At 34.9% G+C, this 13,320-nt stretch overlaps 1 protein-coding gene across 4 annotated transcripts in view; it reads left to right on the top strand.

Moving 5' to 3' along the window:
* The first annotated feature begins 2,331 nt into the window (after positions 1-2,331).
* Positions 2,332-13,320, top strand: part of LOC101892946 (potassium voltage-gated channel protein Shaker) — a 619,449-nt gene continuing 608,460 nt past the window's right edge. For all 4 annotated transcript variants that reach the window (XM_059121942.1, XM_059121941.1, XM_059121940.1 and 1 more), the window contains exon 1: positions 2,332-3,885. In XM_059121942.1, coding sequence (XP_058977925.1) covers positions 2,549-3,885 — 1,337 coding nt within the window. In that variant the 5' untranslated portion in view covers positions 2,332-2,548. The remainder of the gene's footprint in view (positions 3,886-13,320) is intronic.

Genomic DNA, 13,320 nt, shown 5'->3' with positions numbered 1-13,320 from the left:
TCCTCACATTCGTAATAATAAGATATGGAAAAATCCTCAGAAATATCTCTGTCAAATTTCATGAAAATAGGTTAAGATTTATATAGCTGCCTTATATATCTTTATCTGATGTGAAGTTTGTTTGGTACATTTGACTTAATATAGCCTAGAAGCAAATACTTCAAAGTTGGTGAAAATCGGTTCAATACAGCTGTAGCTCCAACATACATGTTTCATCTGATATGGTGCTTAAGTCCCTCACATTCGTAAATACAGGGTTGCCCATATTCGACGGGTCTTTGTACCCTTTGGGGCCCATTCCAATCGACGAGGCTTGTCCGCAGGCAACATTCTTTGCGTCAATTGAATTTTGTACGGGAACAAATGCAAATCAATGCGAATAATCCGTTGTAAAGTGGACCGAGCCATGCCCAACTGCTGAGAACGGCGTTTTTGGGATGTTCTTGGGGACCTCTCAACACTGGCTCGTACGGCAGCGATATTCTCGGCCGATTGCCTTGGTCGACTTTTATCTGGCCTCTTCGGATTAGAAAGAGCCTTACCAGTCGAAAATTTTTCGTATAAACGCTTAATGGTGTTCTTAGAAGGCGCACTTCTCACATTTTTTTAATGTTTTAAAAGCACGTTGAGGTTTCACAATTGACTTCTTCTGTTGAATGTAAATTTCAACTATTTCAGATCGCTCGCGTGGCGTGTATTGGTTCATGGTAAAAATCTGCTTGGACTGACGCTTCAAACGCGGTATGTCATTAAGCGATGTGACATCTCTGTCAAAAGTTATGGCGTTACCAGATGGGTCCGTCGAATATGGGCAAACCTGTATTGGTACCACATATCAGATTCAGCTCAGAAATACCTCTGCCAAATTTTATCGATATCGGATTTGTATATATCTTCATCCGATTTTTCGGTTGTTGTGTACCAATTCTGTTTGTAACACCTCGAAATATACATTGTAGGCCCCACAAAGTATATTTAGCGTTGTCCGTCCATCTGTCTGTCTGTGGAAATCACTCTAGCCTTCGAACAAAATAAAGTGGGTTGATAAATGTTTACTCAAATGTATATATTATATCTGCAGGATTTTGGTATTGTAAATACGCCATGTAGGTCCACGTTTTGGTATAGCCCCCATGATACCTCCCTATTTTCGGTATTTTTGTGATATAAGCGACATTATTCAACGCATACGTTTCAAATTTGGTATTCGGAGTTGGTACAGCCTAAGAAAGAAAATTGCCTGTGCATGTCCACGTCTTCGTATAGCCCCCATATAACGGCACCTCCCGATATTCGATATTTTGGTGATTTTAGCGACATTATTCTCCGGAATTGTTTCAAATTTGGTATTTGAAGTTCGTAATAGATACTACAGTCTATGAAAGAAAACTGTCTGTGCATCTTCGTATAGACCTATATAACGGTAACTCCCGATATTCGGTATTTTGATGATTTTAGCTACATTATTCACCAATTTTTTTTCAAGTTTCGCATTTGAATAATGGCTTATGACAAAAATCGCCTATGCAGGTCCAAGTCGTCGTATAGGCCCTAATACACGGCTAGATTTGGTATTTTTCAGATTTTAATAGAATTTTTAAAGGCTTTTTTTTTAATTGCCAAATTTGTTCCGAGTGGTAGAGACTATTCAAAGTTCGGCCATTTATTTATTTATTTATTTATTATTATTATTATTATTGTTATTATTATTATTATTATTATTATTATTATTATTATTATTATTATTACTATTATTACTATTATTACTATTATTATTATTATTATTATTATTATTATTATTATTATTATTATTATTATTATTATTTTTGAAAATTGCCAAATTCGTTCCAAATGGTGGAGGGTATTTATAGTTCGGCCAGAATTGTTTACGGATTTTTTTTGTCTGAAAAATTATCGTCGAGGTTTTCCAAAGTAGTGTGGTTTGATCTGAGAAAGATTTGTATGATATATCACATCTTGTGGAAAAACGGACAGACCTCAGATGGATTATTTTGCATCCCAGACTTTCCTTAGATTCAATTGTTCTTTTCGCCTTTAAATTATAAATGCCGATTAAAAACTAATTGGTTAGCCTCTGGATCCAAAATATTGACTTTGTAAAACTCTAATCTTCGTTAACAACAAATTAATGAAAATGTTAAATATTTTATAACACTTTTTTGCAGTTCCTAAAAAAATTGAAACTAAGAAACCAAAACATATATAAAAATAATATAAACGCTTATCGAAAACAACAATTCCTAAAATTGCAATAAAAAATAAAAAGCAAAGCTTTAGTTTAATAGAACAAAAGGAAAAACAACAACAAAAAAAAACAACAACCGAAAAAACTGGTTTTCAGCACAAGCAATTTATTTTTTAAACAAAACTTCCAAATTTTACGGCTAAAAACGCATATCAGAAAACCAGCAACAAAAAAATGCAATAATAAATTATTAAAAAAAAATCTACAACATAAAGAAACGCTAAATATAAACCAAAAAAAGAAAAATCTTGTAACTTAAATAACAAATCCCCAACCGACAACATGGTTGGTTCACATGATTCGGGAACGTGTGATTGCTGTGGCACATCAAGTGGTGGGAGTACAGAGCGGCGACAGCAACAACAACAGCTGCAGAGAGCACATTTGCCACCATTACCCATACAACCGATATTACCAGCGGGGCCTCCACCACAACAGGCAGCAGCAGCTCCAGCTGCCGCCCAACCACGTCAACAACAGCAAGCAGCTGGCGGTGGCGGTGCGGATAATCCAAGACCACCTGGCCAACAACAGGCAAGACCACCCCAACATGTACAAGATCAGCAAAACAACAACAATAATAATAACAACAACAACCCGCCTGCACACGCAAATCCACAAAATTTGGCCCAACAACGTAACATTGCCCACTACGTCAATCAAGTCAATCTTCACCTGAATTTGACCAACAACAATCCGGAGCAACCGCCCGCCCATCCACAGCAGCAGCAGCAGCCTCCACCACCGGCGCAGCACCAGCAACCGGCTCATGCTCCACCTCCACAACTGGGACGAGACTATGTCTACAACAACAACAATAATCACATCTATGTCAATCCCCATTCATACGACACGAACACTGCCACCAGTCTAACCAACACCACAGCCTCTCAGAACACTGCCACAGGATCAACGGCCCAAGCGGTGTCGCTGCAGCACACCACCGCAGGGGGTGGCAATTTGGGTGGTGGCCATGGTGATCATGAAAACAACAACGGCTATGTCGGAGGTGGAGGTGGTGGCGGTGGTTCAGAGGCCGGCGCTGTCGGTGGTGGTGATCTGACACGCCAACACACCTCCACAACCTTGAGCACCCTCAATACATATCTCTTTCCCTGTGGTGCCGATTCGGCCGGCACCATAGGCGGTGTGACCTTCAATGGCAGCCATTCTTGCGACTTGGATTCGAATTTTAGTCGCATGGTTGCGGGCAGCAGTGAAGGCGGTAGTTCGACCATAAGTTCTGGCTTGGGTTTTATAAATAAACGTCGCATCAAACGTCTCTTTGGCGTGGGTGGTGGTGGACCCTATGCCTCGGCGTTGCGGCGACGCAGTTCCCATCTCATACAATTTCAAACTGCGGCTCTGGCTGCCAAGAAACAACAACAAATGGAACGAGAAGCTGCCGTTGCCTCGGCCAATGCTGCCTTCTACGAGCAGCAGAAAAAGAAGAAGGAAAAGAAAAAGCCGCCCGGTCCACCGCCACAGGCCAGAAATCAGAATTCTCGTCAAATGGAAGATCCCATGATGAATCGTCCGCGACGCAACACCAACAAGAAGAAGGATGAACCGAATCCGTATGAGCAGCAGCTGCAGGCCCTTGCGGAACAACATGACAAGTATTCACTCACTCAAAAATCTACTAGCAAAAAACCTATTTATCTTTAACTTTTCTGGCTCACCATATTTTGCAAATGCCAAAATCGAATCAAATCAAAGAAAAAATATGAAACAAAAAAAAATAATTTTAGTTGAAATATTGTTTTTGGAATAAAAAATAACGCTTTTTTATCACAATTTTGTTGCACTTTTATTTTTTGATTTTTGTATGGAAAGCTTACTTCCATAAAAGGCCAAAGGTTAAGTTCAAAATGCTTATTTTTCAATAATATGTACCAACAACTTATTATGAATAGTCGACAATTTTAAATTAGAAAAAAACAAAATCCGCACCCTGTTACTGACACCTGTAAAAATTTGAGAAAAACCAATTTTGAGAGACTACACCATTTCCATATGTTTTTTTTTCCTTTCAAAATATCAACAATTTTGCTTTGATACGCAATTTTTTTTAGTTTTTTGGTTTTTTAGCTTTGATGGCAATTGAAGTTTTCAGCAACGTGTTGAGCTTTACACAAATATGCAATATTTTAATATTTAAGATTAATATTAAAAGTAATATTAAGAAGTTTTTAAAAATTAATATGTTTTTATGCAGCGACTATGGGAAGTCTTGAAAACAACGAAAATAAATTTAAAATAGGAAATATTTAATTTTGATAGAAAAATCACAATTATTGCATCGGTAGTCCGTCAAAAATATTCTTAAAAAAATCCACGATTATTGGCTCGATAGTCCTTCAGAAACATTCTTTAAAAATCCATAATTATTGCCTCGATATATCCTCAGAAATAATCTTTAAAAAATCCACGATTATTACCTCGATAGGGACATTCCCGTAAAAATCGCCGATTATTGCCTCGATTGTCCTTCAAAAATATTCTTTAAAAATTTAGCGAAAGTCCCTCAAAAATATTCTTTAAAAAATCCACGATCTGCGGCTCGATAGTCAGTCAAAAACATTCTCAACAAATTTACAATTATTGCCACGTTAGTCCCTCAAAAATACTCCTTAAAAAATCTACGATTATTGGCTTGGTAGTCCCTCAAAAATATGCTTTAATAAAATCCACGATTTTTCACTCGATAGTCCCTCAAAAACATTCTTTAAAAAATTCACGATTATTGCCTCAATATTCCCCCAAAAATATTCTTCAAAAACTCCACGATTTTTGCCTCGATAGTCCCTCAAAATATTCTTCAAAAAAATCCACGACTATTACCACGATATACCCCCATCATTTTTTTTTTAAATCCAAAAATATTTTTTAAAAAAATTCACGATTATTGCCTTGATAGTTCCTCAAAAATATTCTTCATAAATCGAACATAGCCTCGATTAAAGACTATTTACAAAATCCTCGATTTTTAGGACTATCGACCCTCAAAAATATTCTTTAAAAAATCCACGATTATTGGGACTATCGACCCTCAAAAATATTTTTTAAAAAATCACGATTATTGCCACAATAGTCCCTCAAAAATATTCTATAAAAAATCCTCGATTATTGGGACTATCGACCCTCAAAAATATTCTTTACAAAATCCTCGATTTTTGGGACTATCCACCCTCAAAAATATTCTTTAAAAAATCCTCGATTTTTGGGTCTATCGACCTTCAAAAATATTATTTTAAAAAACAACGATTATTGTGACTATCGACCCTCAAAAATATTCTTTTAAAAATCTACGATTATTGCCTCGATAGTCTCTCAAAAATATTCTTTAAAAAGTCCACGATAATTGCCTCGATAGTCCCTCAAATATATTGTTTAAAAAATCCTCGACAGTCCCTCAAATATATTCTTTAAAAAATCCACGATTATTGCCTCGAAAGTTCCTCAAATATATTCTTAAAACAAGTAAGCAAAGGCTACAGTCGAGCGGGGCCGACCGTTGAATACCCTACAACACTATAATAAGGGATACAGTTTATATAGGCGAGATACTCGAATGAATTCCACAAGATATTGTGACAAATAATAAAAGAAAACCATCAGGTTTCGTTCTATAATTTTCGAATAATAACAACTTAAGCTAATTTGCTCATTTCCAATTTATTGGTAGATGTTGCACGTAAATGTCTTCCTAGATCTGGAACCAATATTTCCCAAAGACCTATAATCTCTCTGAAGTGGCAAAAGATTAACATTTATTATTGGTTTTTGACTGAAACGCATCTGTATGAGATACAGACATTTGACTATATTCTTCAACGAAATCAGCGTTAACGAAATAGTCAGAAGTGCGTCTTTCCTGTATTTGTGAATTCTCCAAAAAGACACTGGAATGGACATTTTCGTATTTTGTCTACAAAAGTTGGCAAACTATTTCGCACATTGAATATTTTTGGATGGCCATCCAAAACTGCTTGGCTTTTGCAATGTCCGGTAACCCCCGTTCACATGTGCGTGAGGTCGGGCGATAATTACGACCTGCTGACAATTTTGCAGTTTTTTGGTCCATTTCAACCCCTAAATATATGGCGATCATCTCCAAAAAGAGTAGGCTTCTATTCTGACCCTCATCTTATCCCCATGCAAAATTTCGTAAGGATCGGGCCATAAATGCGATCTGTATATGATATCCTGATATCCTAACTACTTAGTTTTGTTAGCTGTAGAAATATTACCAAATGTTTAATTCAAAATGAAAATATGCCAAAAAAATATGACAAAATTGAAAAAAATATGAGAAAATTTTACAAAATCAATATTTTCATCTTTAGAGAGATATTTTTATGCGATTTTTTAGACGTTTTTTCTTTCCTGCCAAGAGGCCATTCTGAATTAATGAGAACTGTCGAAATCAGTTCAGCCGTTCTCGACATATAAGATATCTTTCAAGCATATCTCCTTTGATAGACACATATATCGCACATATTTTGCTATATATTCGATTTGTTGGATAATAACATCAATGTAAAGGTCAGAAGTAACCTTGTGATGGCTTTTTGATTTCCCCGGGATTTAAAATATTCACGTTTTAATGAAAAATTTTGAATTTTTCAACACAAAAGATATGGTCTATTTTACCCGCTAAATATTATCCGATGACCACCCAAATTGGTAGGCTTCTTCCCCGCTCTAAACTCTAGATACATGCGAAGTTCCGCGTCGATTGGTCTATAATTGCGACCTGTATAGCTACTGCAAAATCCGACATTTTTTCAGTTTTTGGTCCATTTCGACCCCTAAATATTATGCGATCATCTCCAAAAGAAATAGGGTTCTATTCTGACCCTAGCCCCACCGCCATTCTAAATTTCGTGAAGATCGGGCCATAATTGCGACCTGTAGAGTGATTACAAATTAACATGGACAGACGGACAGACGGACAGACGGACAGACGGACGGACGGACATACATAGCTAGATCGACTCAGCTCGGCGAGATAGGAAGATCCATATATACTTTCCTATGTGGGAAATCAATATTTCGTGGTGTTACATAATTTTTGGCCCAATCAAACTTATAATACCCCCAACACATAGTGTTGTAGGGTATAAAAATCCACAATTATTTCCTCGATAGTTCTCAAAAATATTCTTTAAAAAATCAACGATTATTGGCTCTATAGTCCCTCAAATATATTCTTTGAAAAATCCTCGACAATCCCTCAAATATATTCTTTAAAAAATCCACGATTATTGGCTCTATAGTCCCTCAAATATATTCTTTAAAAAATCCTCGACAGTCCCTTAAATAAATTCTTTAAAAAATCCACGATTATTGCCTCGAAAGTCCTTCAAATATATTCTTTAAAAAATCCACGATTATTGGCCCTATAGTCCCTCAAATATATTCTTTAAAAAATCCACGAATATTGGCTCTATAGTCCCTCAAATATATTCTTTAGAAAATCCACGATTATTGACCATATAGTCCCTCAAATATATTCTTTAAAAAATCCTCGACAGTCCCTCAAATATATTCTTTAAAAATCTACGATTATTGGCTCTATAGTCCCTCAAATATATTCTTTAAAAAATCCACGATTATTGACCATATAGTCCCTCAAATATATTCTTTAAAAAATCCTCGACAGTCCCTCAAATATATTCTTTAAAAATCTACGATTATTGGCTCTATAGTCCCTCAAATATATTCTTTAAACAATCCACGAATATTGGCTCTATAGTCCCCCAAATATATTCTTTAAAAATCTACGATTATTGGCTCTATAGTCCCTCAAATATATTCTTTAAAAAATCCACGAATATTGGCCCTTTAGTCCCTCAAATATATTCTTTAAAAAATCCACGATTATTGGCCCTTTAGTCCCTCAAATATATTCTTTAAAAAATCCACGATTGTTGGCCCTTTAGTCCCTCAAATATATTCTTTAAAAAATCCTCGACAGTCCCTCAAATATATTCTTTAAAAAATCCACGATTATTGGCTCTATAGTCCCTCAAAAATATTCTTAAAAAATCCTCGATAGTGCCTCAAAAAAGTTGTTTCGATAGTCCCTTAAAAATGATGCATCGATAGTCCTTCAGTAATATTTCTTAAAAAATCGACAAATAGTCCCGATTATAGTTCCTCAAAAAAATCCTCGATGCTCCCTCAAAAATATTCTTAAAAAATCTTCGATAGCCCCACAAAAAAAAATCCTTTAAAATCTTCAAATATATTCTTTAAAAAATCCTCGACAGTCCCTCAAATATATTCTTTAAAAATCTACGATTATTGGCTCTATAGTCCCTCAAATATATTCTTTAAAAAAATCCACGATTATTGACCATATAGTCCCTCAAATATATTCTTTAAAAAATCCTCGACAGTCCCTCAAATATATTCTTTAAAAATCTACGATTATTGGCTCTATAGTCCCTCAAATATATTCTTTAAACAATCCACGAATATTGGCTCTATAGTCCCCCAAATATATTCTTTAAAAATCTACGATTATTGGCTCTATAGTCCCTCAAATATATTCTTTAAAAAATCCACGAATATTGGCCCTTTAGTCCCTCAAATATATTCTTTAAAAAATCCACGATTATTGGCCCTTTAGTCCCTCAAATATATTCTTTAAAAAATCCACGATTATTGGCCCTTTAGTCCCTCAAATATATTCTTTAAAAAATCCTCGACAGTCCCTCAAATATATTCTTTAAAAAATCCACGATTATTGGCTCTATAGTCCCTCAAAAATATTCTTAAAAAATCCTCGATAGTGCCTCAAAAAAGTTGTTTCGATAGTCCCTTAAAAATGATGCATCGATAGTCCTTCAGTAATATTTCTTAAAAAATCGACAAATAGTCCCGATTATAGTTCCTCAAAAAATCCTCGATGCTCCCTCAAAAATATTCTTAAAAAATCTTCGATAGCCCCACAAAAAAAAATCCTTTAAAATCTTCGATTTGTACCCTGATTGTCCCTCAAAAATATTTTTCCTGAAAAAAAAAAAAAAAAGATAATGGAGTCGATAGTCCTTCAAAAATATTTGTTTTATTCCGAATTACTGACCTTCATTGAAAATTACTGCCAACGCATTAATAAGCCACATCGATTTGGAAATATGGTCAAGACCCTCGAAATACCTAAAATCGAGGAATATCTTTATAAAGGGTTTAAAGCTAAATTTTTATCTACATTCATAATATTTTGCAAGAAATTTTTGCAGATAACAACGCAAACACCATGTTTGGGGAAACCACATGGGAGATAGGGTCCGCAATCTAAAATTTCTTACGATTTTTTCCAAAAAAAAAAAAAAAAAATAATAATAATAATAATAAAAGCAATAGTCGGTTGTTTACCCTCAGCCTATGTCCGGCTAGCTGTATATAAAACACTGAATGAGAATCGACGCCTGTACGAAATGGCTGAAACTTTAGTATTTGAATTGCTTGCAGTTAAGAATTTTGTATTAGGGTCGCTGTTAATTTGTAGCCTGGACACGTGGAGGTTCTTTTTAGGAAAGTGAACTATAATTATACGAAGATTACGAATGCTAATTTATTTGGTATCAGGTGAGGGGATAGAGATTCAATTCTAAAATGTGTTTTTAAGATTATTGATGGCAGCTTTATTTGAGATATAGCGGTGGTTTGGAAATGCGTCCTATATTTGTACGAAAAGTACTAAATGGCACTGAGTTTGATATTAGGTGAGGGGATAAGAAAGGAATCTTTAAATATGATATTAAGGTCTCTTTTGGTAGCTAGAATTAAGATATGGAGGCGGGTTTGGAAATGCGTACAATAATTGTACGAAAAGTACTAAATTGTGCTTTATTTTTCTGAAATCCTGAATTTTAACTTAGATGTCACTGTTGGTGTCTGCTGTTAAGACTATGGAAATGTGTCCTATAAAAGTGCAAAGTGATACAAAATTTGGTATTTTCTGAAGGTATAGAGCTGATACCCCGAAATTTGATATTGAGAGCTCTGTTGGTATCTGAGATTGAGATATGGAGGTGGTTTTGGAAATGTGTACTGTAGTTGTTCGAAAAGTACTAAGTGGTATTGAGTACTAAATTTGGTATTGAGTGTATGTATGGAGATAGAATTCTGAAATTTAAAATACTGTTTTTGGAGATGATCGCTAATATTTAGGGCTTGAAATGGATCTGATTTTGTAGCAGTTCTACAGGTCGCAATTGAGTATGGAGTTAAAGTTTAGGGTTTGGCAGAATCCTACCAATTTGGAGGTCATCGGATAATATTTAACGCTTATAACAAAAACCAATAACTTTTGTTTAGAAAAAATCGAACATTTCCACTAAACCGCGAATATTTTAATCACAAATACATTAAAAGGTGTTTTTCATAATTCTCATCAATTTGGAAATGGTCTTTTGCCAGAGAAGGTTAAAATCTAAGTGTAAAATAGTAAAAAGTTAATATTTTTTGTTAAATTTTTTCAATTTTTGTCATATTTTTATCGCATGCGGTTTTTTCAATCTGATTTACAATTTTGAATTGTAAATTTTCTAAAGTTTTGCCACACTCCGCAACACTATGTGTTGAGGTTATTATATACAGGTTGCAATTATCGTCCGATCCTTACGAAATTTTGTTTGTGAAGATGTACATGTATGGGTTCAAATGGACCAAAAATAATTAAAATTTTCCTGATTTTGCTGTCGCTGTACAGGTCACAATTAAAAATCGATCGACACAGAATTTTGCATGAGAAGAGAGTTAAGGTCAGGGAAGAAGTGTAAAATGTTGGCTTATGATTGGATTATAATTAGCTGTAAAATGAACCAATACTTTCATATAAAATTATTTTGAATACTTATCAGCACGACGTAGTGCGTATGTATTGGGCTAATACCCCTGGTCAAAAAACTAAGGGTAACATCTGGGCAGGGCTCTATGATATTATTTCAAAAACGAAATCTTGCCGAATGGATTTGGACATCATTGGGCTTCCAACATAGTGTGTAGTTTTGTACGATATCACATGGTCGGCCTCGCACGGCTATAGATTTTGCTTACTTGTTTTAATTTGCAAAACAAATTATTAACGAAAATACATGACCTTTTTAATGGTTAATATTAATCATTCGACATTTTTTGATCGATGCTTTTTATAGAGTACGGCATGTCGGCAAAGATTTCCCATTGGTAAAATAAACAAAATCTCTTTCAATCATCCCCAAAAAAAATGTACAAGGAGTAAAAATAAAAATTGTCTCGTGTTCCGTTTATTTTTGACGGCTCAATATGACATCAACCTTTGTATCTCACCACAAGTCACAAGCCACATGCCACTTGCTTTATCCATGTTCGCCTGCCACCACCGACAACAGCAACGACAACCACACACACAGCCAATTCAATTATTTGATCAATATTTTGAGGGAATTGAGACATGTTTTCGCCGTTCTTTGGTTGCATTTTCTTCTCCCGCTGTGCTGTGCTTTACTTTCTTTTCTTTTTTTGCTGTTAGTTTTTTATGTATTTTCCTATGACATATTTTACCTGTTATAGGCATAACAACAAAATGTTAACATTGGTCTCATCCTTATGCTGTTGTTCGTTGGTTTGTGTTTTTTTTTTTTTTTTTTGTTGTTCCTACACCCATGTTCGCCATGGAAAGCCGGCACGTAATGCAATCAGCACACGATTGTCAATATTTATTGACTTTATGGAGGCAATATCTATTTTTGGTGGTTTGCTTTGGTTGGACACCCTACCAGTGGCATGGGGGAGAGTTATTTTTTTTTTATATTGCACATGGAGCAATAAATGAAAAATTGTGTTTGTCCAGAGTATTATTAAAAAATTGGGGTTTAACTAAGGCGAGAGCAAGTCTAGTCTTGAGATCTAACTATGATAAACCTTGAGAATTACCTTTAAAAATTCACGATTCGAAAATACTCATTAAATCTATGATAATCCATTAAAAATACATTTAAAGTCAGACGAATAATTTTTGCTACTTCCTAAAAGAGAACTAACAAGTTAAAAAGTATCAGTCGGTTTTGCCGTCAGATGTATACCTTCAGCCAATGTTCGACTAATTAAATATATTTTGACTTTTGTTATGATTTTTCAAATTGTTGACCCTCTAGGGAGTAATGGTATTGGTCCATTAATGCTCTTTGTATCGGACCTAAATAAATTTGATATACATATTTCGACTTGCCAGATTTGGACTATATTGGTGATTTCCTTCACTTTACATGAGATATGTGATGGTATAGTGGCGGTGGTATGTGAGATATCAGATATATTCGACCAAATTTTCATACTTCGTTTAAAGAAAACCAGTAAAGAAAGTAATAAGGTCGGGCGGGGCCTACACCACTTTGCTAATTTAGTAGAGCTCCGCATAACAATTAAAAGTTTTTATGTGAGAATTCAATCATACACGCTATGAAAATTATAATTATTTAAAGTTCAAAGGACTAAATATGCCGAAGCATTTGTATCTTTTAAATTCGGACTAATATTGCCCATTTGGTGCACAATTAATTTGAAATCTCGATAAAATTTGGCAGAGATATTTCTGAGCTGTATTTGATATATTTCCCTGAATATCGTTGTAACGGAGTGCTGTGGGTAACAAATATAACAAATCGGATGAACAGTAAATATGTGAGCTATAGCTATATCTGAACTGATCTTCACCAAACTTGACGTACTAACTTCTAGACTCAATTCTGTCGTAAGTGCCAAATTTCATCCCATTTGAACAAATATTAGATGTTTGGTGCGCAATAAAAGTTAAATCGGACGAAGACAAATCTAAACCGATCTCGATAAAATTTGGCAAAGATATTTCTGAGCTGTAATTGATATATTTCCCCAAATATTGTTGGTTCAGAGTGCATATTACGGCTGTGGAGGACGAAAATAACAAATCGGATGAACAATATATATGGGAGCTATAGCTATATCTGAACCGATTTCGATCAAATTTGGCATACTGATCGTACGTGCAAAATTCCATACTATTCGGTCTGATATTA

The sequence above is a fragment of the Musca domestica genome, unplaced genomic scaffold, assembly GCF_030504385.1.
Source record: "Musca domestica strain aabys unplaced genomic scaffold, Musca_domestica.polishedcontigs.V.1.1 2, whole genome shotgun sequence".
Classification (NCBI taxonomy): Eukaryota; Metazoa; Arthropoda; class Insecta; order Diptera; family Muscidae; genus Musca; species Musca domestica.
Note: the sequence above shows the minus strand (reverse complement) of the source record. Positions and strands in the feature narration are given on the sequence as shown.